General features: G+C 33.8%; 1 protein-coding gene across 1 annotated transcript in view; it reads left to right on the forward strand.

Moving 5' to 3' along the window:
* Positions 1 to 25708, forward strand: part of EPHA6 (EPH receptor A6) — a 973333-nt gene that overhangs the window by 706801 nt on the left and 240824 nt on the right. The window contains exon 11 of the mRNA XM_049785675.1: positions 3234 to 3419. Coding sequence (XP_049641632.1) covers positions 3234 to 3419 — 186 coding nt within the window. The remainder of the gene's footprint in view (positions 1 to 3233; positions 3420 to 25708) is intronic.

The raw sequence follows: 25708 nt of genomic DNA on the forward strand, positions 1-25708 counted from the left end.
CTACCAAGAGATAGATGGGGTTGTTAGTCAGTGAATGGGCTGTCAGTGGCAGATGATCAATTATCTCATTTATAATTTTCTTTGCTCCCTTGAAACTCTAGTGATTTTTCCAGACCATCTAATATACAACACATTTGAGTTGGTTCTCCATCTCTATTTTATTGTAAAGAATTCCTAATAGATGGTTTTACCCATCTACTGGTGTACATCCAGTTGACATGTTTGAACACTATATAATAGTTTGCTTGAAGAAATCATTATTACCAATTGAGAATTTAGCATACTATTAATGATGAGCTATATTTCAGATCAGAGAATAATGGCTAAAAGCACAAACTCTGAAGCTTGACTGGGCTTTCTATTAATTTCTCATTAGGGTACTGTAGTAAAGTTAGCTATCTCATGTGTCTTAGTTTTCTGTTTTTTAAGTGAGAAAAATAGCTGAGCCCATCTCAGAGATGTGTCAAGATTAAATTATATATAGTTTTAAGGTTATTATAAGCAATATGTGTTAGTTTTGTAATCATGCTGGATGACAATATGCAGGAGAGAAGAAAGTACGAGGAGATAGCATCATTTTCCTAAAGACAATGAGTTAATGATGAAATTACTTGTACCTATAAACTATCAAAGATCTTATTGGGCAATGATTCCTAATTTTTAGTACTACTTACAGTGTCCTTACACTCTCTACCAAGACAGTCTTTGGCAATATCTGGAAGTAAGCACTTAATTTGAATTATTTCTTCCTCTTGATCTGTCTAGTATGTTCATGCCTAACATGATAAGAGTTTTAATACATTTTATGATGGAATATTTTTGGACTTTGCCAAGAGGAGTCTCAGATCTTTAATTGAGAGAACCATAATAGTTGCAGTGAAATAAGTGTGATAACAGTTTGATCATGAAATGTTTGACATGAAGAAAACACCTGCCTGGTGTTAATAAGAAACATGAATTTCAGACAACAGAATACCAAAGAAAATTACCACAATGACGGTCTTGCTAAAATACCAACAGAGTTCTCTATTTGTGCCATTATATAAAAATTTATTTTGATGACTATGAATGCTAGCAGAAAATTGAATGGAACCATAAACTTATAACAGGTGAGGGATTTTTAAATGTGGCTGCTGTATATACAGCAGCATAATTAGTAAGGAATGTTTTTAGAATTAGAAAAATAGTTGTTTTATTCTAAATTGTTATTATAAAAATGCTCCAGGAATGAATTTCAAAAATCTTAGAGGTTTCATATAAAAGACTTTCATTTTAAAAAATATCTTTATAAAAGATATATAGCTCAATTTAAAAATCTTGAAAACTATTGATTTCTTCATTTCCAAGAGAAAACGTGTTTTTCTTATTAAAATAAATTCTTTCATAGAATCATCATAAGATACACAGTTACAAAGTTATTCATGATTGAATGTCAGTCATACAATGTCCAACATCTTCTCCAGAGTGCATTTCCAGCCATCAATGTCTTCAGTTTCCGCCCCCTAAACCCTTGTCCTTTGTCTGTCTCTGTCTCTGTCTCTCTCTTTCTGTCTCTCTCTCTTTGTCTCTGTCTTTGTCTTTGTTTCGCTCTCTCTCTCTCTCTCTCTCTCTCTCTCTCTCAGTCTTTTCTTTTCTGTCTCTCTAAGATTTATTTTTAGTTTTGTATGGAGTCATATTCAGTAGTGCTGGGAACCCTAAACCATTTTCAGAATTTCTTAGGTCATGTGGTACATGATATCAAACTCATGCCTCAGGAAAACAAGATATATGGTTCTTCCACTAAAGTTTCATTTCTGGCCCCAAGAGAAAATCTTCAGAACATAAAAAGCATGGTTCTAAATAAAACATTCTTTTCTGTGATGGTAAGATTCAGCATATTCATAGAAAAGAATTATCATATTTTAAAATATTTTATTATTGTTTTAACTGTATATATGAATAAAATGCAGATTAAGTATCATACTCTTAAGTACATACAAGTAACTTGCTCTAGAAAAATTATCTAGAATTTCAACTATTATGAATTTATTTGAATTGCACCAAAAGGCCTTCAACCTTCTTTTTTTTTTTTTTTTTTGGTTTTTTTTTGGGGGGGGTCACACTCGGCAGTGCTCAGGGGTTACTCCTGGCTGTCTGCTCAGAAATAGCTCCTGGCAGGCACGGGGGACCATATGGGACACCAGGATTCGAACCAACCACCTTTGGTTCTGGATCGGCTGCTTGCAAGGCAAACGCCGCTGTGCTATCTCTCCGGGCCAGGCCTTCAACCTTCTAATCAGTATTATACCCTTACTTCCCTATGTCCACAGCATTCTTTACTATTTATGATCTTTGATTTTGTGTCTTAACTTCCCCTCATTCCATCCATGAACTCCTTCTGAAATGCCCATGTCATTGTAAATCACCCATAAGCTTCACATTAATAAAAGTTAAATAAAAGCTCTACCTTCTTCAGTTAGTCTTCCTTATCTAATGTAATCTATTCAGGAATTAACAACTTTAATCTATATTTATCAAAAATTTTTATTTGACAATACATCATTAAGAACAAATCTTATACTTCTTTTAAACTTGTCTCAATATGGTATTGTAAATATGTGTAGTAAACTTCATGGTAAATATTTGACTTTTATTAAATCTTTCTAGTGGAGCCATTGCTTAATCATAGGATATTTGTATTCTAGTCATATCATTTGTAATTTAGTCTGCATGATCACAGCTTATAATTGAGTTCAGTGTGGTTTTTTTCAATAAGTTTATGTCAGTTATACCAATTGACCCAAGCATCGATTTCTAATGGCAGTGGAGTTCAGTTATATGGCTTTAGGGAACAAATCAGCTGCACATGCCTGATGAATTCCCTGAATTAAGTAGACAGTTAGCCCATAGATCATTATTAAAAACCCGGAAGAGGAAATGTTATGTTGTGATTCTCTATAGAATTGCATTAGCATCACCTATTCTGCTACTCATAATTTCTCAATGCAACAGGTATAATTATCTGTGATAGTTCCTGTGCATAGGAACAGGAAAATGCATTATTATTCATTATAAATGATCCTGACTGAGCAATGTGCCATTACAAATTTAATTTTTAAGGAAGAACTTTTTATATGATAATGATACTTTTGGGAGAATTAAAATAATTAAAGGATGGTACTAGCTGACTATTTCATTCTTGTAGGATTTGTATTCTTTTTAAAAACTAGAAACTGTTTTTTGTTCTATTTTAGGTGAATTTGGAGAAGTCTGTAGTGGGCGCTTGAAGACACCAGGAAAAAGAGAGATTCCGGTTGCCATAAAAACTTTAAAAGGTGGCCATATTGATCGGCAAAGGAAGGATTTTCTAAGAGAAGCTAGTATCATGGGTCAGTTTGACCACCCAAATATTATTCGCCTAGAAGGTGTTGTCACAAAAAGTAAGTAATTTTCACCATTGCATCTTTTATATATCATTTCAGTTAAGGTTTTGTTTAAAAATAAAAGCTTAAGAACAATACTGCTAACATTAAAAGAGCAATTTGCTCAAAAATCACCATTAGAGGGCTTAATATCAGGCGCTATTAGAGTTTGCAATGATTCCCATCTACATTTATTATCTATAAGCTGTTTACTAAATTAACTTGAGGTAATGAATGAGTTAGGCTTATTTTTTCTAATTTCAATCTAGTGTTATTAATATCAATATTGAGACAAAGAAAAATATTAAATTTTATGACTTATTCAGTTTGGATATAAATGATATACAATGCTTTATTATCTGAAATGAAACTGTGTGTGTGTGTGTGTGTGTGTGTGTGTGTGTGTGTGTGTGTGTGTGTGTGTGTTTATCGCGTCTCCATGATTTACAGAGTTATTCATGTTTCAGTCTCAGGCATACAAAGTTCCAACAATACCTTCAGTATCCACACTTTCCTCACCAGTGAACCCAGCTTCCCTCCCACCTACCAGACTGTCTCTATAACGGCATAATATTTTTTTTTAATTTTAAGCCCTAATGTTTATAATACTGTTCCCAGTAGGAATTCATGTGTAACACTTTACCACCTTTTAGCATCCCTTCAGAATGACCACTTTCCTTCACTTTTGTTGCAGTATTCTACTTACTGGTCCAATTCCCCTCCTTTCCTGTAATAAGGTTCTACTAAAGAGCAGTTTTCAAATATATTTCTTTCTAGCTTGCATATTACAGATACCGTATTTTCCGGAGTATAAGACGACTTTTGAACCAAAAAAGTCAACGAAAAATCGGGGTCACCTTATACACCCAGTATATCCAAAAAAATGTTTCAATATGCAGCTAAACGAAAATTGTCTGAATATTGCCACAAAACGAATTTTCCAACTCGATCCAGCACCAATCACTGCAAGGCTTCTCGGACCGCCTCTCTAACTCAGCCAATCCAAGCAGGCTTCTTATGCATGCATATTAGACAATGTTCTGGACCCGAATCTACACTGTCAAAAGCCAGCTCAGATTGGCCAGAGTCAGAGAGGAAGTCTATGACAGTATAACCTTTGAACCTTTGCTTGTTGTGATTGGCTCACTGTGGTACATGAGCATAGGAACACATGTAGCACATGCAGCACATGCAGCACAGGAACGCTCTGTCTGATACAGTGAATATAGGCCTAACTATGTTTTAACTGCAAAATTAGGGGGTCGTCTTATACGCCCAGTCGTTTTATACGCCAACAAATACGGTACTATAGTGTCTGTCTCTCTTTTTCTAACAATACTCTATATATAATATTCTCCAGATTCATTCATGTAGCAGCAAATTTCACCTTTTTTATATATCCCATTTCTACTCCATCATGTACATATGTATGTATATATATATATATATATATATATATATATATATATACATATATATATGTTTATCTAATCATCTGTTCTTGGACATTTGGGATGTTTTCAAAATTTGGGTTATTGTGAATAGTGCAGCAGTGAACATATTAGGACAAATATCTTTTCTAAATAGTGAAAAGTAAAATTTTCTGATTAAGTTCAACATGAGATTTTGTGGAATCTTCTACAACCAATGGTTTTAATTATATAAAATAAGAAGTTGCGATTCTGACATAAAAAGTCTTCTCTTATAGTGTAAGTAGGAAAAGGAAAATAAGTTTCTTAATATTTGAAGTATTTTAAACATCTGAAATTGGGGACCAGAGAGATAGTGAAGGTGCTTGCTTTACATGTAATGAACCCACCACTTCATATGATCTTCCGAGCATCTCCTGAAATGACCCCTGTAGAAAGAACCAGAAGTAAAGCCTTGAATATTATTGGTGGCAATGCAAAAAAAAATCTAAAATGAATCATGTATTCTGACAAATTTATTGCTATATATTCACTTTAATTTTACTAGCTTAAATATATTTAGTAGATAATAAAACACAAAATATTTGTCCTTAACAAACACATTATAATAAAATTCAAGTACAGAATACATTTAAAAACTCATAAAAATCAATGGTTGAGAGGAATTTTTTTCATGCAATTTATTTTAAAACCATTTAAATTATTGTTATATTTGGAAGCAGGAAAACTAAAAACTAATTTAGAAGGTATATCTATTGACTGTCTGAAAAAGCCAAGTTCTTATCACAAGACATAGACCAGTATGCTGTCAAATAAGAATAGGTTATCAACATTATTTTGTCACTTCAGAATCAAGTTTCTTCAGAATAAACTTCAGAATAAACTTTCCTTGGCAGCTTTTATAAAGTATTGTTACTTTAGTGGGTTTGGTAGAATCTTCTTATGTTCCTTTCCTGTGTTCTCTCCCATATTGACTTGAAACTTGTCTGTGTGACTAGTTTATGAAAATAGAAAATGAGAAAATGTGATGAAATTTGAAAAAAAAAAACTTGTTATACTTTAGAACTTGTCCTCTTACAACAATTCTGACTTTATGAGATTTGTATTTGTTTTGGGACAAACTTGGAAGTTCTCAAGCTCACTCAGACTCTGAGTTTAGAGATCAATTTGGCAGTCTTGAAAGACCATATGGTATGCTAGGGTTCAAACCTGAGTTGACTATATGCAAGGCAAGTGTCCTGCCCTCTCTAATGTCTCTCTAACCCCCAATACTTCTGACTTCAACAAAACTGCACACTAATCAATACCAGGCCCTATGGTAAGGACAGATGCAATACTATAAAAATGAAGAGACTGGAGACTGCAGTCAACTTCACCATTTGAGTTCCCAGCAAATAGCAGTGAATCTAGTCTTTGGTGAGCCATCAATAGTTGCCACCCTTATCCCCTATGTCTGCACGATAACACAGTTGGAGTTGACATCTTAAGAAATAGAGTATTTTGACTAGTTTGTTCCATCCACAAATATCATGGAAAAAATAAAATGATGGTTATTTTAAGTCTCTAGATTTTAGATAGTTTATACAAAAATATATTAGTCAAAATGATGGAATCAACTAAAATTTTACCTTTGCCACATAATAGCTTTGGGCTCATTATTTAACATCTCCATCTTTTATTTGACACAGCTCTAAAATGGGTGAAAGTAATTCTGACTCCATTAGTATATTATTAGAATTAAATCATGTGTGAGTGTGTGTGTGTGTGTGTATGTGTGTGTATATCAAGTAACACAGCTATCTATGATTCATAATATGTTACATTAAGGCATTATTGGTACTCTGTACACAGAACATTAGTCTTATCACTTCATTCTTACAACAATTTTTATTGTTTTGTAATTAGGTAACATTGGCTTATAGTAGTATGGTATTTTGGTGGTTTAGCTTCCTAGTTACCACCATTCCAACTACCAAACAAAGTTTATGATATCTTTATTCACTTAAGCTCAGAAAATTAAGTTTACCTACATAAGGACCTCTAGCCTATAGAAAGTGATAAAGCTAGTGTTCAAACTAAAGTTTGACTCTAAAACCCATGGTTCTCTTGATTTTACAATATCATAGTGTCTAAATTAATGTATATTTTATTTCTTATATGTATTATATACTATTAAATAAATAATGTCTTAAGAAAGATAACATAATTTAAAACTTTTTAAAATGAAAAATAGTTAAATTAATGTAGTTATGTATCATTAAAATATAAAATTTGGGGATTGGAGAGATCATCCAGTGGGCAGGTACTTGTTTCGCATGTAGTCAACCAAGGTGTGATAGTGGGTGGTACTTCATGTAGTCCCCTGAGAATTGCCAGGAATAACTCCTAATCTGCAAAGCCAGAATAAAATCTTGAGCACTTCAGGAAGCATTCTTACACTCCCCAAAAAAGGTAAAAAAAAAAAACAAAAAAACTTTGGGAACTAAATCACTGTGTCATATTATTTATCCAAGATTATTACAATAAACAAACACATACACGCTGAGTAAATAAAATAAAACATTCATTTTTCTCTGTTTTTTTAAATCATGTCATTAATTTAGCATGAATATTTCAAATTATTTCTTCTAACATTTCTGGATGTAAAAATAATTTTTAAAATAATCTGATAATGATATTTAGTCTCCTTTTTAAACTTTCGTGTGAAATGCTTGAAAATATGTATTTGGCAATTAATTCAGAGGTATGAAAATATCAGATGCTACATTTTTCATAATTCATATATGTAAATTTTAAAATATATTCTGATATTTAATTCACATATTACTATATACATGTCTATATAAATATGTTAAAGAAAATTATTTGGAATCTTGTGCTATAATAATTATTTTTCTCAATTTAAATGAATAGATCTAATAAAACAGTCTGTGGCACATGTCTGTATGCTTAAAATATTCAGTTTACTTCACATAAGCATTTAAAGAACAAAGTGACAGTTCTACCTCTCTCATCATCATATTGCTCTCATCTGCTCTCTATGTAGCCAAATTTGTATAACCCATAATAAACTTTTTGAATACATTTCAAGATAAAGAAAAGATGGTAATAAAATAGAGTAAAATATAGATTCACTATGTTTTAAGTGGCAATACTATTATAGATTCTTTCTGTAAGAGAAAGTACCCAGTACAAATGTTGTAGTACTATCCAAATGATTAGTAGCAATGGATAAAAGAATAATTCTAGAAAACAGAAGTGGACATATTTATGCTATTATCTCTTGACTCAAGTGCTATGGGATTTTTAGGGGAAAGCCATTAAATAAATGAATGCCTCATTCCCATAAATACATGCTAATTGTTCAAAGATTGCCTTTAAGTAGCTAAGAGATAGCTGGCAATTAATGCTCCCTCAGGGCTACCATATTGCATAAAAGATAATACTGACAAAGATAAAATGCAGTGTAAGTTTATATAGTCATGTTAGCAGAGTACCCTGGAGTTCTAAGAAATAAATGTTCAGACCCTACTTGAAAGTAATATAAAATCATAGATCAAAATCTTTGTCAGTGCTTTCATAAATCTGTAGTATGCAATATTTCTAATCTTAATATATAGACTATCCTTGAGATAAATATTAAAAACTTCTTGAAAACACTTTTGCCCTTTCATATTTGGGTATTAACTATTTTCAAACTTAAAAGTTAAAATATCAAAAGGTGTATTACATGAAATATGTGTTTGATAAAAGTTGAAATTTTAATTTTGATATCATCACAATTTCATTAAGCATTAAGATAAGATTATATAAAAAGATTTATAAAGATGAACCATATGCTGAGAAATACTTCTACTTCTAAAAGCAAATAGAAGCTATCAGTAGCAAACAGATTTCTAACTTTTAGTAAGATGATAATAGAAATTATAACAGATAATGTATATGCCAGTATCACTAACTACAAAACCTAAAGCAAAAATGCTACCAATTTTTATGAAAAAAAAAAAATTGTGGCTTCATGATAAATAAATATAATGCAGTAACCACATCCCCAAAATCTGAATCTCTGCAATTTGAATTCAAATTGTTAGGAGAACTCAAATTAAAACAAATGAAATTCCTATTTTCCAACTTAACAGTAATAACAAAATTTGAACATACATATTATGTCTTATATAGACTATTAAATCAGTGAGTGGTAAAAGCTACCAGAATAGCACATGCCTCACCAAAATAATTTAATTTAGGACTGTGAATATAGCTCAGTTGAAGGAATGCATACTTTGGCATATGCAAGTTCCTTAGTTTGATCCCTTGACAAAGGTGTTACACAAAAATAAGTACATAAAAACACAGAAGGCTGGAGATATTTTATAGTGAAGGTGCTTGCTTACATACAGCTTATACTGTTTCAATTCCCAGAATATATATGGTTCCCTGAGCATCACCAGAATATTTCTGAGGCATATAACAAAAAGTAAGTGCTGAGTACCATTGAAAGAAGCTCAATGCTTCCACCCCACAAAAAAAATTTAGAAAAATAGGGGCTAGAGCTATAGTACTATTGGTAGAGCATTTGCCTTCTGCTTGATTGACTTGAGTTTGAACTTCAGCATTCCATAAAGCCCCCTGAGCATGCCAAGAATAATTCCTGAATACAGAGTCAGTAGTAAACTTGGAACATTGCCAGGTATGGCCCCAAAACAAAAGAAGTATGAGAGAAAATTATGTTTTAAGGCCCCCAAATTAATGAATCAAAATTTTATCTAGTTTTATGATTTTTATGATGGTGATAATGATAGATCACATTAACATTTATGGTTTCTATGTACAGTTACCACACCTTTCCACTAATGACGTGCTCAATATCCTCCATCACTGTTCTATTGCCTCTTCTAGTCCTCTCCATTCATACCCTCACTCTCTGCTTTGTATTTTAGTTTTCTCTGTTTTGTATTCCAAGGCCATGTTTTAGTAGAAGTCGTTAATAGAAAATAGATTGTAGCTTTGGTAGCATGAATAGTAACAATTTGTGTTTTTCAATTTTATTTGTTTTGTTTGTAAGGATTTTTAAGCAGTTCTTAGGCCATTGCAAGTGACTTTTATCCAAGCGGACTGGCTGTTCAGTGCCAGTCCCTAGCCCAAGAATATGGTACTCTTCAGACTCTTGGTTATAGGGATCATCAAGTTGATCAAGCAGATCGCAGGGGTTCTAGGGCCAAACCCAGTGATGCTGAGTAGGTCATGTGGTCTTGAGATGAAACCTGGGTTGCTCAGTGATTATAAGGCATGGTCCCTAGTTCCTGCATTAACTTCCAGGACGCAGTAATAGAAATTTGTCACAATGATTAGGACATTGTCATTAACTATAGTCGAAATAAGAAAGTTTTACTATATAAAAAGAATAATTGTAGCATGGTGATGCATTAAATTTAATAATGAAATAGATGTACATAAAGTTAAGAAATAACAAAATTAAAGAGTTATTTCCAGTTTTTTTTTTTAGGAATCTCCATATTGTTTTCCAAAAGGCTGGACTAGATGACATTCTCCCCAGCAGGAAATGAGAGTTCATTTCTCTCCACATCCCTTCCAGCACCTATTGTTCTTGTTCTTTGTGATATGTGCCAGTCTCTATGGTGTGAGATGATACCCCATTGTTGTTTTGATTTGGATTAGTGATGTGGCGCATTTTTTTATGTGTCTTTTGGCCATTTGTATTTCTTCTTTGACAAAGTGTCTGTTCATTTCTTCTCCCCATTTTTTGATGGTATTAGATTTTTTTTGTAAAGTTCTGTCAATGCCTTGTATATTTTGGATATTAGCCCCTTATCTGATGGGTATTGGGTAAATAATTTCCCATTCAGAGGGTAGCTCTTGTATCATAGGCTTTATTTCCTTTGAGGTGCAGAAGCTTCTCAGCTTAATATATTCCCATCTGTTGATCTCTGCTTCCACTTGTTTGAAGAATGCTGTTTCCTTCTTGAAGATGCCGTTAGTCTCAATGTCATGAAGTGTTTTACCTACTTGTTGTTCTATGTACCTTATGGTTTCAGGTCTGATATCAAGGTCTTTAATTCATTTGGATTTTAACTTTGTACATGTTGTTAGCTGGGGGTCAGAGTTCACTTTTTTGCAAGTAGCTAACCAGTTGTGCCAACACCACTTGTTGAAGAGGCTTTCCTTGCTCCATTAAGAATTTCTTGCCCCCTAATCAAAAATTAAATGATTGTATATCTGTGGAACATTCTCTGAATAATCAGGCGTATTCCACTGATCTGAGGATGGATCTTTATTCTAATACCATACTGTTTTGATAACTATTGCTTTGTAATAAAGCTTAAAATTGGGGGAAAACTGATGAAGGGGGAGTGTTCTTTTTATGACTGAGACACAACTACAATCATGTTTATAAATAAATTGTATAAATGAAGGTATTAATAAAGAAAAAACATAAAAGAGTTATTTCCAAAGTTAAATTAAGAGACTTTAGTAATATATAAGAAATGAGAGAAAGACAATAGCTTTAGATGACTTTCAAGTTTTTAGAATACAAGTAGGGAGAGGCAGAGGAAGTTTTGGAGGAGTAACCAATTTAAAGAAAAAATGGGACATGATAATTTTTAGATGCCTACAACATTGAAAAATTACTTTTTTGTTTTTTGTTTTTGGGCTACACCTGGTGATGCTCAGAGGTTACTTCTGGATATGCTCCCAGAAAGTGTTCCTGGCTTTGGGGATCATATGGGATGTGAGAGGATCAAACCAGGGTCTGTCCTAGGTCAACCATATGCAAGGCAAATGCCCTACTGCTGCACCAATGCTCCAGCCAAAAAAAACTTATAAGAATTATGAAGAACCTGGGTAGAAGTGGGGTGTAGATGTCAATTTAATCATACTCACTGAATGATTACTACTTGGTAGTTAAAACCATAGAGATAATGAAATTACCAGTTCTGAAGAACTAGTTTTAGTAGACATACTATGGAAGAAATAGAAAGTACAGACTGAAAGGACAGGTTTCTAAGAATTAGTTAGACACCAATAGAATGAGTGATGTGGAAAGCCAAGAAGAATAATTTGCGAAGCATCTATTGGAAGAATCAATTAGTATGACAACTCAATTATAATGTACTGTGAGTTTAGAGGCCTGTTTGCAATGGGTTGCAGAATAAGACACATGCATATTTTAATCAGAATGGTCATTTCCACTCCAAATATAGCATTCTTTATATATCCAAGTCATGTTTATTATGTACCTCACAACCACATGCCAGGCACTTTTCTAAGCTTGTGGGTAGTTACCAGTAAACAAGTAATCCAAATGCCCATCCATCTGGCTCAAGTCTCTGGGTCTATCTCTTCAGCTCTCCTTATTTACCTTCCTTCTTGAATGCATGATTGCAATCATGCTAAATGACAGAGAGGGGATCGGAGTGGCAGCACAGCAGTAGGGCATTTGCCTTACATGCTGTTGACACAAGGCAAATGCAGGTCTGATCCCCGACATTCCAGTCCACCGAGCCAGGAGCTTGTTTTTTCTCTCTTTTTCATTGATGTGAAATGAGTGATTATTTGCTGAGTTGATAATATTTATTGAGTTTGAGTGTGCTTGAGTGTTTGAAGTAACTTCCTGAAAAGTATGTAAGAAAATCAATCATGAGTGATTAGAAATATTGTAGGAATAACCAAAACACAATGCAACATAGACAAAGATCAGAAATGATACCCCAATGGCACCATTGATAGATGAGGGAGAAATTGAAAAGCAGAAAAGAGGAAAGAACTCCAGTCCAAAGGAAAAAGAAACTCCACAAAATAGAAATCAGGAGTTTCTACTATTTTTAATCTTCACCAACCTTAATATTCACTATTCGTTGTTACTAAGAAACATGGTGAATTATCCATATGCAATTTCTGGGCTTCCCATGCATTCTCAAAGTATTTAGTGCAAAAAATATTTGCTGTTTGGAATTGTTATGTACATATACATATTGATAGAAAATGAAACTAGCAGTAACAAGATGACACAGCTCAGTGGCCCTGTGTATCACGTTCTGTTCAAGCAGCACTTGGGCTAATTGGGTTCACTAGCTTATTCTGTTTCTGCCAGAGTGTACAAATACAGAGTGTTCTCCTTAGAAGACAAAGTAGGCTTCTATGTTCAGGAGAAATTTATTCTTGTCCCTTCAAGTAGTCAAGTGTCTGGGTTTTCTCAAGGTCATCCATCCACTCTAATGATCTGCTAAATCTCACCCCAACTCAATCTCTCCTCCTTTCCCCAATCCAGTCTGCTAATTATAAAGCAGACTGCTATAAAGAACTGGTTCAAACAAGAAAAATATTTTTTTAGTTAAAAAAAGCAACACTGCTAAAGGCATACTCAGCATAAAGATAACATTATGATCTATCAGAATTGGGAGAGAAATAAAGGAATATAAGTGCAGATTTATGTATACATGAGTTCGCTTTTAATCTCAAAGTAAAACTGAACAGAGCCATCTAGAGGGCAAATGGTACAACCCTCACCCCAATAATTTAAGATGCATCACGTATTATTATATAATTTGTTCTCCTAAAGATGGATAGCTCTGAATTTGGGAAGGACCAAAGATAAAACTATATTATATTATATGTATGGTTCATATCCATAAACTTAGGATAATAAAAACCAACTTTCCAGGATTTAAGATAAGAAAATAATTTCTTGGGAAATATTCACTAGTTCCTGACTATTATAACTAACTCATAATAAAGAACGGTAAAAGTCTCCGTCACTGAAATCACTAAAAATGATTATACAATGCGCTTTTAATGTGATTTGTATTAAAATATGCATGAAATTAATAAAAAGAAATTTAGCAAGCTTCTTTTTGAATTCTATGATGAATATATGTTTTATTTTAGACACCATGATGTATAATACTGTTAATTATAGAATTTCATGCATAAACATTCCAGCACAACACTCTCCCCAAGGTGTTCACTTACTTTCACCTTTGTCCCAGTTCCATCCCTTCCTATAGCTTTCCTGCTCCCCTTTAGCCACAGTTATATGGTTCCGACTAAAGACCAGTTCCCTGATGAATATTTAGTGCTTATTTTGTTATTACAATGCATCATCATGAGTGTTTCTTTCTCTTCCTTCCTTCCTCCTTCCTTCCTCCTTCCTTTCTTTCTTCCTTTCTTCCTTCCTTTCTTCCTTCGTTCCTCCTTCCTTTCTTCTTTCCTCCCTTCCTCCTTCCTTTCTTCTTTCCTCCCTTCCTCCTTCCTTCCTTCCTTCCTTCCTTCCTTCCTTCCTTCCTTCCTTCCTTCCTTCCTTCCTTCCTTTTCTTTTTTACTAAGGCCATAGCCATCGGTGACCCAGCTGTGTTATGATGGCTTTGTAAACTCAGGGCCACCAGCATCACAATGTGCTATATGGTGGTTACTAGGGAAAGAATTCAGAGTCTCTCACATAATGAACGTGCTCACTACAACTTGTTTTTTTTTTATTATTTTAATTACTATAGTTATTTTTAAAATATTTTATGGAGAAAATATGTTACAATAGTGTTAATGTTTATGGTTTGTGTGTACACATTTATTGTGCCTTCTCCACCACCAAAATGCCAAAAGCATTCACCACTGTTCTTATGACTCCTCTATTCCCCTCTTCAGGCTCAGGCACTAATGTTCCTCTGTGTGCCAACTACCCTCCCTTGCTAACCTCCACTTTATTGTCAAAATCCTACCCATTTGATTTCACTGAGTACTCTCCATTTCTTTGTATCCTTATATGCCACATATGAAATCATCTGGCTTTTATCTATCTCCTTCTAACTTATTTTATATAGCATGACACCCTCTATACTCATCCAAGTTGTACAAAAAGGCAAGATTCATCTTTTCTCTACCTAAGTAGTTTTCCATTGCACATATATACCGCTGTTTCTTTATCTACTCAACTCTCATTGGACGCTAAGGTTGTTTTTAGATATTGGCTATTGTAAATAATTTTGCAGCATACATAGGTGTGCATGTAAAGAAATCTCTAAGTGGATATAAGCAGTTGATCGAGAAGCCCCTTTATTTTACTTGTTTTCATTTTGTTAAAATTTCAGACCTATAAAGTTGCAATGAATTATAAAACTCTCAATATAACTTCTTGAGCTTTCACTGATGCTATTTTATGTAAACTGAATAATTTTTTTATCAAAGTGAACACATATCATTACCATCCTGTTTGCTTAATTATAGACTTTTATTCAGATTGTATCAGCTTTTGCATTATATCCAGTTTCAAAACCTAGTCTAGGCCCCTAGGCTAGCCTTGTCTTGAATTATATTAACTCATTGTATACTTCCTATCTTCCAATCTGTGACAACTCTTCAGTCTGCCTTTATCACTCATAACCTGGCCCTGTCAAGAGTACAAAAATATTATTTTGTAAAATATCCTTCATTTTGGTGTGTCCTATAATTTAATTTGTGACTATGCGTTTTTCTCAGAATTACCACAAGAGATACATACTTGTCTTATTATGTTGTATCAAGAAATATATAATGTCCTGTGCCTGAAGCCTTATTATTGGAGGTGTTACTATATTGCCTTACTCCACTATGAAGTTACTTTTGTCTCCTTTTTTATTTGTGCATTTAGGAAAAGGATAGTTTATAATGTGCAAGATACATTCTTCTCAAAGCTTTTCCATAATTTTTAAGCCATACTAAAAATATCAGCTGCAAAAGTTACTATTGTGTTCAAGTGGTAATGTTTTTTTGTTTTATATTCTCCCTATTAAAATTATTAATTAGAATATATCATTAAACTATCTCTAAAAAGACAGAACACCCTCTAAGTTAAACTGTAGCCTGTTAAGTCTGACCTTTCTCAGCAGAAATCACTTGAGTTTATATATATACATATAAACAAACATGTATATATGTTTGTTGTCCCAGCTATCTTGGAATGGTTGAGCATTCAGTGGTAAAAAAAACATCTGACTTGTTTCCAATTTAAGAGACTTAGTAAACTTCTATGAATTCTCATATGTAGGCTTTAAACAAGTATATATTGTGTACACTAATCTTTGATAACCTCTTAGTTGTGGAAGATTTAAATCAATTGGCAAATATATGTTTTAATTTATAAGAAGCTGCCAAACTAATTTGCAAACAGGACACCATGAGTTTTAGTGGTTCTGCACTATCAACAATATTTTGTATTAAAATGTTTCCTTCAGATTTACACATTAGGGACCCGGTAGCGCAGCTGTAGGGAGTTTGCCCTGCACGCAGCTGACCCAGAACGAACCTGGGTTCAATCCCATATGGTCCCCCAAGCCAAGAGTGATTTCTGAGCGCATAGCCAGGAGTAACCGCTGAACATCACCGGCGTGGCCCAAAGACTAAAACAAACAAAATAAATTTACACAGTAACTGACAAAACAATAGTTTAGCTGGTAGGACATTTGCTTTGCATTTAGTCAAACTCAGTTCAGGGCCCTATATGGCCCTCTAAGCCCACCAGTGGTTATAACTTAGTACAGAACCTTAGTATGGACCCCAAAAAATACAATCAAATTTAGACATTTAATGAATGGCTATTGACATTTTAATTAGTATTTCCTTACTAGTTACAGATTATTGACAATTGGGGTAAGAAGATAGAAGTGGATTTCCAGGAGGTTCTCCAGTGATTCTCAGGCCAAAAGGCAAGAGTTTAATGAGAGGGTTCAAGGATGCAAGAGCTGTGTGGAGCTGCCGTTCCAGGAATATTCAGGGCACCCAGAGATCAAAACAGTTTACCAGAGATAAGGCATACACGTTAGACTTGTATTTTGATTCTTTTTCCTTCTGCATATTTGTTGGTTTTCTGATTTTTTTTCCATTTTGGTGGGTTTTTTTCCTTCAATTCTTTCCCCTCCCTCCTTTTCTTCCTTTCTTCCTTCCTTCCTTCCTTCCTTTCTTCCTTTCTTTCTTCCTTCCTTTCTTCCTTCCTTCCTTCCTTCCTCCCTTCTTTCCTTTCTTTTCCCTTTTTTCTTCCTCCTTTTCTTTCATTTTTCATTTTTTCTTTTCTTTCTTTTTTTCCATTTTTCTTTCTTTTTTCCTTCCTTATGTTTTTTCCTTCTTTCTCCCCTTCCTTCTTTCCTTCCTTCCATCCTTAATTCTTTCCTTCCTTCTTTTCTTCTTTTCTTTATGTTTTCCTTCCTTTATTTTTTAAACTTATTTTATTTTCAATAAAGTAAGAAACTCCAATGTTTAACTGAGATGAGTGTTTGTGTGAAATAATATGTTGAAAAAAAAACCATTATTTTATTCATCGTGGCATCCTTAGCATGGTAGTGAGCACATAGTAAACATTTACTACCGTAGGATGAAGAAAAATGGTAGAAAAGAGAAAGAATGAGAGAAGGAAGAGAAAAGAAAGTAAATACAAGAATACAAGAAAGATTATTTTTTCCAGAATATGATGCCCATTTACTACATATGAATGTACTAATATCAGTCACACATATATAAAATTGACAACTTTTCTCATAATTTACTTATCTTTATTTTTAAAAGTTCCTCTTATGAATAACCTTAGCTTAGGTTTTGTTTTACCCTAGCTTTTGTCTTATCTGAAAAACTATGATATTACATTATAATTATTTCCAGAATGAACAAATGTAGTATGTTCTTCTTAGGCCTAAGAACTAAAGGTAGACATGTTAGTCCTCTAGTGATAGACATCCAGTTATAAAGTGATGTGGATTTATTGGCATTTTTATTAGGTTACATCAATCACTGTAAGTGAATTTATTCATTTCCCACTCATCACAAATGTCAGGTAAAGATATCAGTATTTTTTTTTTTACTTCTTTTCATTTAGATGCAATGGCTGAATCAAGATTCTTAGCCCTGGAAATAATGCAGTGACCTTTCCCCTAAACATTAATAGCCTCATTCTCTTGAAATCAACTTCAGTTTTCACTTTGGCATAACCATATATTATATGGGACATGCCATTGAATTTGGTACAGCAATCCATAAATACAAAAAGCCATAGCACCTCTGTGACATTGTCACTATTTCAGACCTAATCACTGAGATATTCCACTACACTGAAATGAAAGCATACAAAATGTCACCCATTAGCTAGCGTTTCTGTGATTTAATGATTTCTTTATATGGGTTATATCTCATTGTAAGAAATTGTAGAATATTCTCTGGGGAAAACAGTTCTGGAGCAGTTTAAGGCTTCGGTGGAGGATAGAAGAAAGTGAGCCAAGAGAGATTTCTTTGTTTCAAAAATTGAAACAGCTACTTCCCTAAAATGGAATTTATACTTGTTATCTAAGCAAATTTATCAAAATGAAGTTTTTAATGGGATTTAAACAGAACTTAAAATGGGATTTATATAATCCCTCAGATGGGATTTATTCTTGTTACTTAAACAAATTTACCAAAATGAAAGCAAAAGTTTTCCTTGTGTGGACTCATAAGTAAAGCACTGTTCTTAAGTCACAGAATCGATTCCTAAGAAACTTAGAAAATATTTTACCCTACTTCTAAGTAGAATATTCAGAAGTCTATTCAGAAGTCTAATGAGATTTATTCAAAAGATGAAAGCTTTAATTATACTGTAAAACTTAAATTACTATTTTTTATAAACTGGAACAAATGAATCATTTCTATAGCCAAAATAATCCTACCAGTCCTTTGGTATATTCCCTGGATCTTAACTACAGGGACATTCTTAATTACCAAGGAGGACCATCCTTTAGTCTAATTACAGGGCCAGTTCTTCTTACTAATTAAGAAATTGAGAACAGGCAGGGAAAGAAGAAAGAAGCTGACTTGAAAGGTGCAAACCCCCATTCTAAATAAAATTTGGATCTCTTCAGTGGATTATTAAGAACCTGTTTGTTGATTAAATAGAATAAAGGGATGAATTTTATTTAGAGTAAAAATTGTCCTTTACAATGGAGCTAAATAAAACCTTTTTTAAACAACCTATTATTTAAAGACATGAGAAAAGTCACAATACAATTTGGAATCATGATAAGTCAATTAAGGAAAGAAACTAAAATATACCTGCTTTAAATGTTAACCTCAGGGTCCCAGATACATATAGTCTGCTTACATACAACAGACTTGGGTTTGGTCCCAGAACTTCATATGGTCCTCCAAGTTTTTCAGGAGTGATCCCTGAATGCAGAGCCAGTAGTAAGCTCTGTGCACTGGTGGGTTTGGCCCAATCCAATATATATATATATATAATATATATATATATATATATATAAATATATATATATATAATATATATATAATAATATATAATATATATATATATATAAATGTTAACCTTGGTAGGTAAAGATCTACTGTGTCCAATAAAACTACTTCTGTATCAGATATTAGAGGTATGTTTTGGCAGTACTGGGTACTAATTTCTGAATTTTGTCCAAAAGCCATCTTTTTCTTAATGCAGAAATAACATAAATAATAGCTAGCTAATCATAAATATATATTATTTTTAAGGTTTGTTTTTATCCTCTGACCCTTCTCTTTTGTACTACATTGTTGTTGACATTGGGCTGATAACATGGGTATAATCATGACCTTATCTGCACACGCCTAATTTTCCATACTTGCACATGTGCCTATCTCAAGTTGCATACACATTAGATGTTAGTGCTTGAACAATAGACTATTGTGCTTATAAAAAACTTCATCATTATAGTTTTGGCATTTGTACTCATACTCCAGAAATAAAATTCCTATGTCTGCATACCACAATGCTTTCTGTGGTATCATACATATGCTTACTAGGGAGTGGCACTTTCTGACTGGAGGACTCTCTAGTCATTTGAGTTGTGTTCCGCACTAGGATTACACACTTTGTGTTTCTCAAATCTGACTGCAGTCAACTGGAAATCTCTTAGAGTACCATAGTCACCAGAACTGCTAGGATTGTTGCTCCACGACATGTGGACACAGGAATTTTGAACAGTGTGAACTTATGTTGCAAGGTAGGCATTCTATGTCAAAGTTCTATTGGTTAGGGTTTATCTTACAATTTTTCAAAAACATACTAATTTGTAATGAGTTGTTCCTTGGGTTTTGGGTTGAGGTTTGGTTTATCCCCCAGTTCCCAGAAAGAAAAGGGATATCCTATATTCCCTATCTGGGGAGGATAGGAGAAGCTGGTTCCGTAGTAATTGCCCACAATAACTAATCCACACAGATATAAAGGTCATACACACACACACACACACACACATACGCACACACACACACACACACACACACACACAAAAACTCACATTACAAGCTGTTCACCCACAAGCCAGTGGCTCCACCAAGTGGAATCAAGAGCCAAGATGGCAGCTCCTACTCCTTTATTGGGAAAAACAAAGCCCATCCCAAAGGGGAGGGGGAAAAGCCATATGAGAAAGCAATGAGAAAATAAGACAAACAGAAAATAATTAACAAACAAATGGGATGTGGAGAGAAAGGAACTCTTATCCACTGCTGGTGGGAATGCTGTCTAGTTCAACCTTTATGGAAAGCAATATGGAGATTCCTCCAAAAACTGGAAATCAAGCTCCCATACAATCTAGCTATACCACTCCTAGGAATATACCCTAGGAACACAAAAATACAATACAAAAACCCTTTTCTTACACCTATATTCATTGCAGCACTATTTACCATAGCAAGACTATGGAAACAACCAAGATGCCCCTCAACAGACGAATGGCTAAAGAAACTGTGGTACATATACACAATGGAATATTATGCAGCTGTCAGGAGAGATGAAGTCATGAAATTTTCCTATACATGGATGTACACGGAATCTATTATGCTGAGTGAAATAAGTCAGAGAGAGAGAGAGAGAAAAAAACGCAGAATGGTCTCACTCATCTATGGGTTTTAAGAAAAATGAAAGACATTCTTGCAATAATAAATTTCAGACACAAAAGAGAAAAGAGCTGGAAGTTCCAGCTCACCTCAGGAAGCTCACCACAAAGAGTGATGAGTTTAGTTAGAGAAATAACTACATTTTGAACTGTCCTAATAATGAGAATGTATGAGGGAAATAGAAAGCCTGTTTAGAGTACAGGCGGGGGTCTGGTGAGGAAGAGGGATATTTGGGACATTGGTGATGGGAAAGTTGCACTGGTGATGAGTGGCGTTCTTTACATGACTGAAACCCAAACACAATCATGTATGTAATAAAGGTGTTTAAATAAAATATATATATATAAAAGAAACAAATGGGAACTATTTCAAAGGCCTCAATTTGCTACTCACTAATTCTTCTTTAAATATTTGCATGAATTTTATTCCTTACCCAAAATGAGCCTTGCCCACACTATACAGGTTAGACACTGTCAAACAAATGCATTAAAGAATCTGTCCACATCTACTTTGAGATTCTAGAACCTGAAATAGTGAATTCTTTCCTAGAGGAATGCAATTCTCACTAAATACTTGTCCAGTTTTTGTTCTTATTTCACCATTACCAGTTCTTCATACTCAGCTAGAGTGAGCTTTGTTTCATAAAATATTTAAAATTGTACTTAAGGGGAACAACCCCATCTTTGTCTTGACCTATCATTCTCTTGATGATCTAGATCCTTCATTCTTTTCATTGATGTCTTCTGCTTTTTTTACTTCTGAATCCACTTTGCTGTTGGCCAGCATTATCTCTTGGGATCACTGCTGCCTCAAAGCTTCCATCTTTTCTCATTTAGAGCAAGACCATCTCAGATAGCCTTACCAGAATTCCTAAACCCCTTCCTAAAACCTCATCTATTCTCTTCTTCAACTCAAAACTATGTCCTGTATAATGTTGATTCTGTTTTCAACCCTGCAATGTAAATAATTCTATAAAATCATATATTTATACATGACCAGAATACCTTGCACTGAGTTCTAGAGTGTTAAGAATTAAACACTTAATGGAAAAGACTGTTTTTTATATAATTACTTTATATAAGCACTATGGTTATAAAAATTGTTCATGATTAAGTTTTCTATTGTAGAAAGTACACCACCCTTCACCAGGGCACTTTTCCCACCACCAATGTCCCCAGTTTCCCTTTCACTCATCTGCTGTTTTATAAATGAATAAAATATTTTAATTAACAGTATCATTACAGCAGTAACACACTTGCATTTCTGGAATTTTTTGTTTACTCATGTTTTTATTTTGTCACATTATCAAATATAGACTGTTTAAACTAGATAAATATTTGAAGTAAAATTTTAATTTATTCAGACCAGAGTAGAACAGTGTGTTTTTGTAAAATATTTTATAACAAAATAAAATATTTTTATGTTTAAGATATGTTGAGGTTAGACAACTTAGTATGCCCAGAGCCTGTACTTGGTCTATGGCAGGATGCTTCATGGGTCAGGACTCCCTTTTATTAGGCTAAAGGTTTTTCTTTTCTATTTCCCCCCAACTTTGCTGTGCCTATGCAAAAAACTCTTCACACACACACTTTTTTTTCTTCTTTTTTCTTTTTTTTCCTTTTTATATTTAAAATAAGGGGCCCCTGATTGATGAATGTAAAGATAACAAAAGCAAAAATTAAAAATAAAACCTGTGCACAAATGAACAAAAACACTGTGCACCAAAATAATAAAGACTAAATTTAAACTTTCATTTAACAATAAGATCTGAAACATTCTCTTTCAATGGATAGACATAAACAGAGTTGTGCACTCTTCTCTAAAAACAGTAGTATAGGGTTTTGCAAACAATAAGATTTATACAAACAAGGGGCCAGAGTGGTGGTGCTAGAGGTAAGGTGTCTGCCTTGCAAGTGCTAGCCTAGGAAGGACCGTGGTTCAATCCCGGGCGTTAATATGGTCCCCCAAGCCAGGAGCAATTTCTGAGCGCAGAGCCAGAAGTAACCCCTGAGCATCAGCGGGTATGGGCCCCCAAACCAACCAAACAAACAAACAAAGAAAAATATTTATACAAACAAGCTTTATTAAATTGAATTTATTGTTACAAACATTTAGAATCTATCTAAAAGCAGAGTGACAGAACATGAACAATTATAGGTATCAGTTAATATAATATTTAAATTAATTATACAATTGATAGCTCAAAGGTTAAGACTAATGCAGTGACATGAAAAATTTTCATCTCATTTATGAAAATGTTGTTGAAGAATAGAAATATAGAAGAATATAGAAGAAAAGTGTTCTTTGGGGGGCTTTTGGTTGGTTTGTTTGGTCATACCCAGCAGCATTCAGGGGTTACTCCTGGCTCTAAGCTCAGAAATTGCTCCTGGCAGGCTTGGGGACCATATGGGATGCTGGGATTCAGACCATTGTTCTTCTGCATGCAAGGCAAACACCCTACCTTTATGATCTCTCCAGTCCAGAAGAAAAGTGTTAAGATAAACAGAAGATATGTTACTTAAAAATAAAATTAATTAATTTGCAGTAATAAAAAACCTGAAAGCATATCACAATTAATTTTAAGGAAAAGAAAATATATTAGCAGACAAGTCTATGTAAGTAGAAAAGTCAAGATATATTAGTAAAATAATACTTATAGTTATTATCTCTTAGTGTAAATCATAAATGTATAAAAACTATTATCTTCAGTGCCTGTGTGATTGATAGTTCAGCAGTAGGGCGTTTGTCTTGCACAGGGCTGACCCAGGACGGACCTGGTTAGATCCCTGGTGTTCCATATGGTCCCCCATACCAGGAGCTATTTCTGAGAGCATAGCAAGGAGTAACCCCTGACTGTCACCGAGTGTGGCCCAAAAAACAAAAATAAAAAGAATGCTTATCTTCTTAGAAGATTAAAATGTTAGTTGACTCTTACTATATGGAATTTGAAACATTTTAATTTTTCATTGTGTACATCAGGCTTTATAATGATAATTCTGTTACATTGGACTTATAAAATTTTACAATAGTGACTTGTTACAAAATATAATATTTAGCTTTTCTCAAAATGTAAATTTACTGAAAAATTTACACATATATTCAGAGTAAAGAGTCCACCCTCTTTTATGCACTTTATTTTCTATAAATAAACACAAGCAAGCATTTAAAAATGCCAATTCAGGTATATATGAAAAGAACCTGGTCAACTACTTCAAAAGCAAACTTTTCACATTGTTCTCACCATCCCCAAGTTCAGCATATGGAGCAGGGCGTGTGGCTGACCTTTAAAGGAAGAATAAATAGATAAAAAATGCAAGTCATGCTGAGTATTAAAATCCATGATACATAGGTTATAGCAAAAATCGCTATCCAACATTTTCTTTTCCCAAAAGGTAAATAATTCATACATAATGGATCATGTCCTGGGGATGGCGGGAAGAGAAAAAGAGAATAAGTAGAACATTTTGCTGGATTTGATCAATATAGAGATTTACCATTAAGTACGTAAAATCTCTGAGGCTAATGTCAAATTTGAAAACATTGTCGGCAGCTATTATACCCTTTAAAACCAACTGCTGCATAATCAGAGGTCATAAGAGAATGAAATCATAGGCATGTTCCAGGGAAATGTCTGGCATGGGCAACACCTTCGAGGCAGAAAATACTCAAAAAAGACTATTCTCGGTGTCAGAAAACAGAGTAGAAAATGAAGGATGGAGGTGACTCTCATCAGAATAGTGATGATTTCCATGAAATCCAATCTATATGCCAAAGGAGAAGTGGTTTACAGAGAGTAATGAAGACCAGAACTGAGCCTGAGGATTCTCCTGCCAAAATTCATAAAATATAAGACAATTTTGTTTCATCAGCTCAAAGAGGAGTGAATTACATAAACATGAAAGGAAAAAAAAAAAAAGCAAAGAAAGCTCCTTGTAATCCTTATGTTAACCAGATACCATAATTTATAAAGCACACATATTATAAATATTTGAGGAAAATTAAATTAAAGAAAAAAATAAGTAATCATGCCTCCTAGGAAAATAATAGCTGTGCTATTATAAATGATACAGGGAAATTTTTAATAGTTAAAGATCTCGAAGAAACGGAATGTTTACAATAAAAGTCCATATTTACAAAGTCTGAAGAGAATTTTTTGGAATCCTACTTTTTAAATAATTCTTTTTTTTCATTCTCTTTTTTCTTTGTTTTGGGCCACACCCAGCATTGTTAAAAGCTAAATCCTGATTCTTCAATTTTTTCTTTTTTTTTTTCTTTCTTTTTTTTTTTTTTTTTTTGATTTTTGGTTTTTGGGTCACACCTGGTAGTGCTCAGGGGTTACTCCTGGCTCTATGCTCAGAAATTGCCCCTGGCTTGCAATGCCAGGATTCGAACCACCAACTTTCTGTATGCAAGGCAAACACCTTACCTCCATGCTATCTCTCAAGCCCCCTTATTCTTATTTAAGAATCACTCCTACTGGGGCCAGAGCAATAGTGCAACTGTAGGGCATTTGCCTTGCACATGTTTGACCCAAGACGGACCTGTGTTCTATCCCCCAGAGTCCCATATGGTCCCCCAACCCAGGAGCTATTTCTTAGCACATAGCCAGAAGTAACCCCTGAGCATCACCAGGTATGGCCCAAAAATCACACACACACACACACACACACACACACACACACACACACACACAAATAACTCTTACTGAATGAGGGACCAGCAAAATACTTAAAGCCACTGCTAATAGATTTGAAGAAAGAAATCAGTAGCAACACAATAGTAGTTGGACAATTCAATACCACTCTGTCACCTTTGATACAACAATCAGACTAAAACTCAACAAGAATATACTGCTTTGAAAGCATAAATGGAAGAGAGGAGGTTAGTAGATATATATATATATATATATATATATATATATATATATATATATATATATATATATATATATATATAGGGCTTTCATTTCCAAAAAGCTGAATACAC

Source organism: Suncus etruscus, chromosome 13, assembly GCF_024139225.1.
Source record: "Suncus etruscus isolate mSunEtr1 chromosome 13, mSunEtr1.pri.cur, whole genome shotgun sequence".
NCBI classification, from domain to species: Eukaryota; Metazoa; Chordata; class Mammalia; order Eulipotyphla; family Soricidae; genus Suncus; species Suncus etruscus.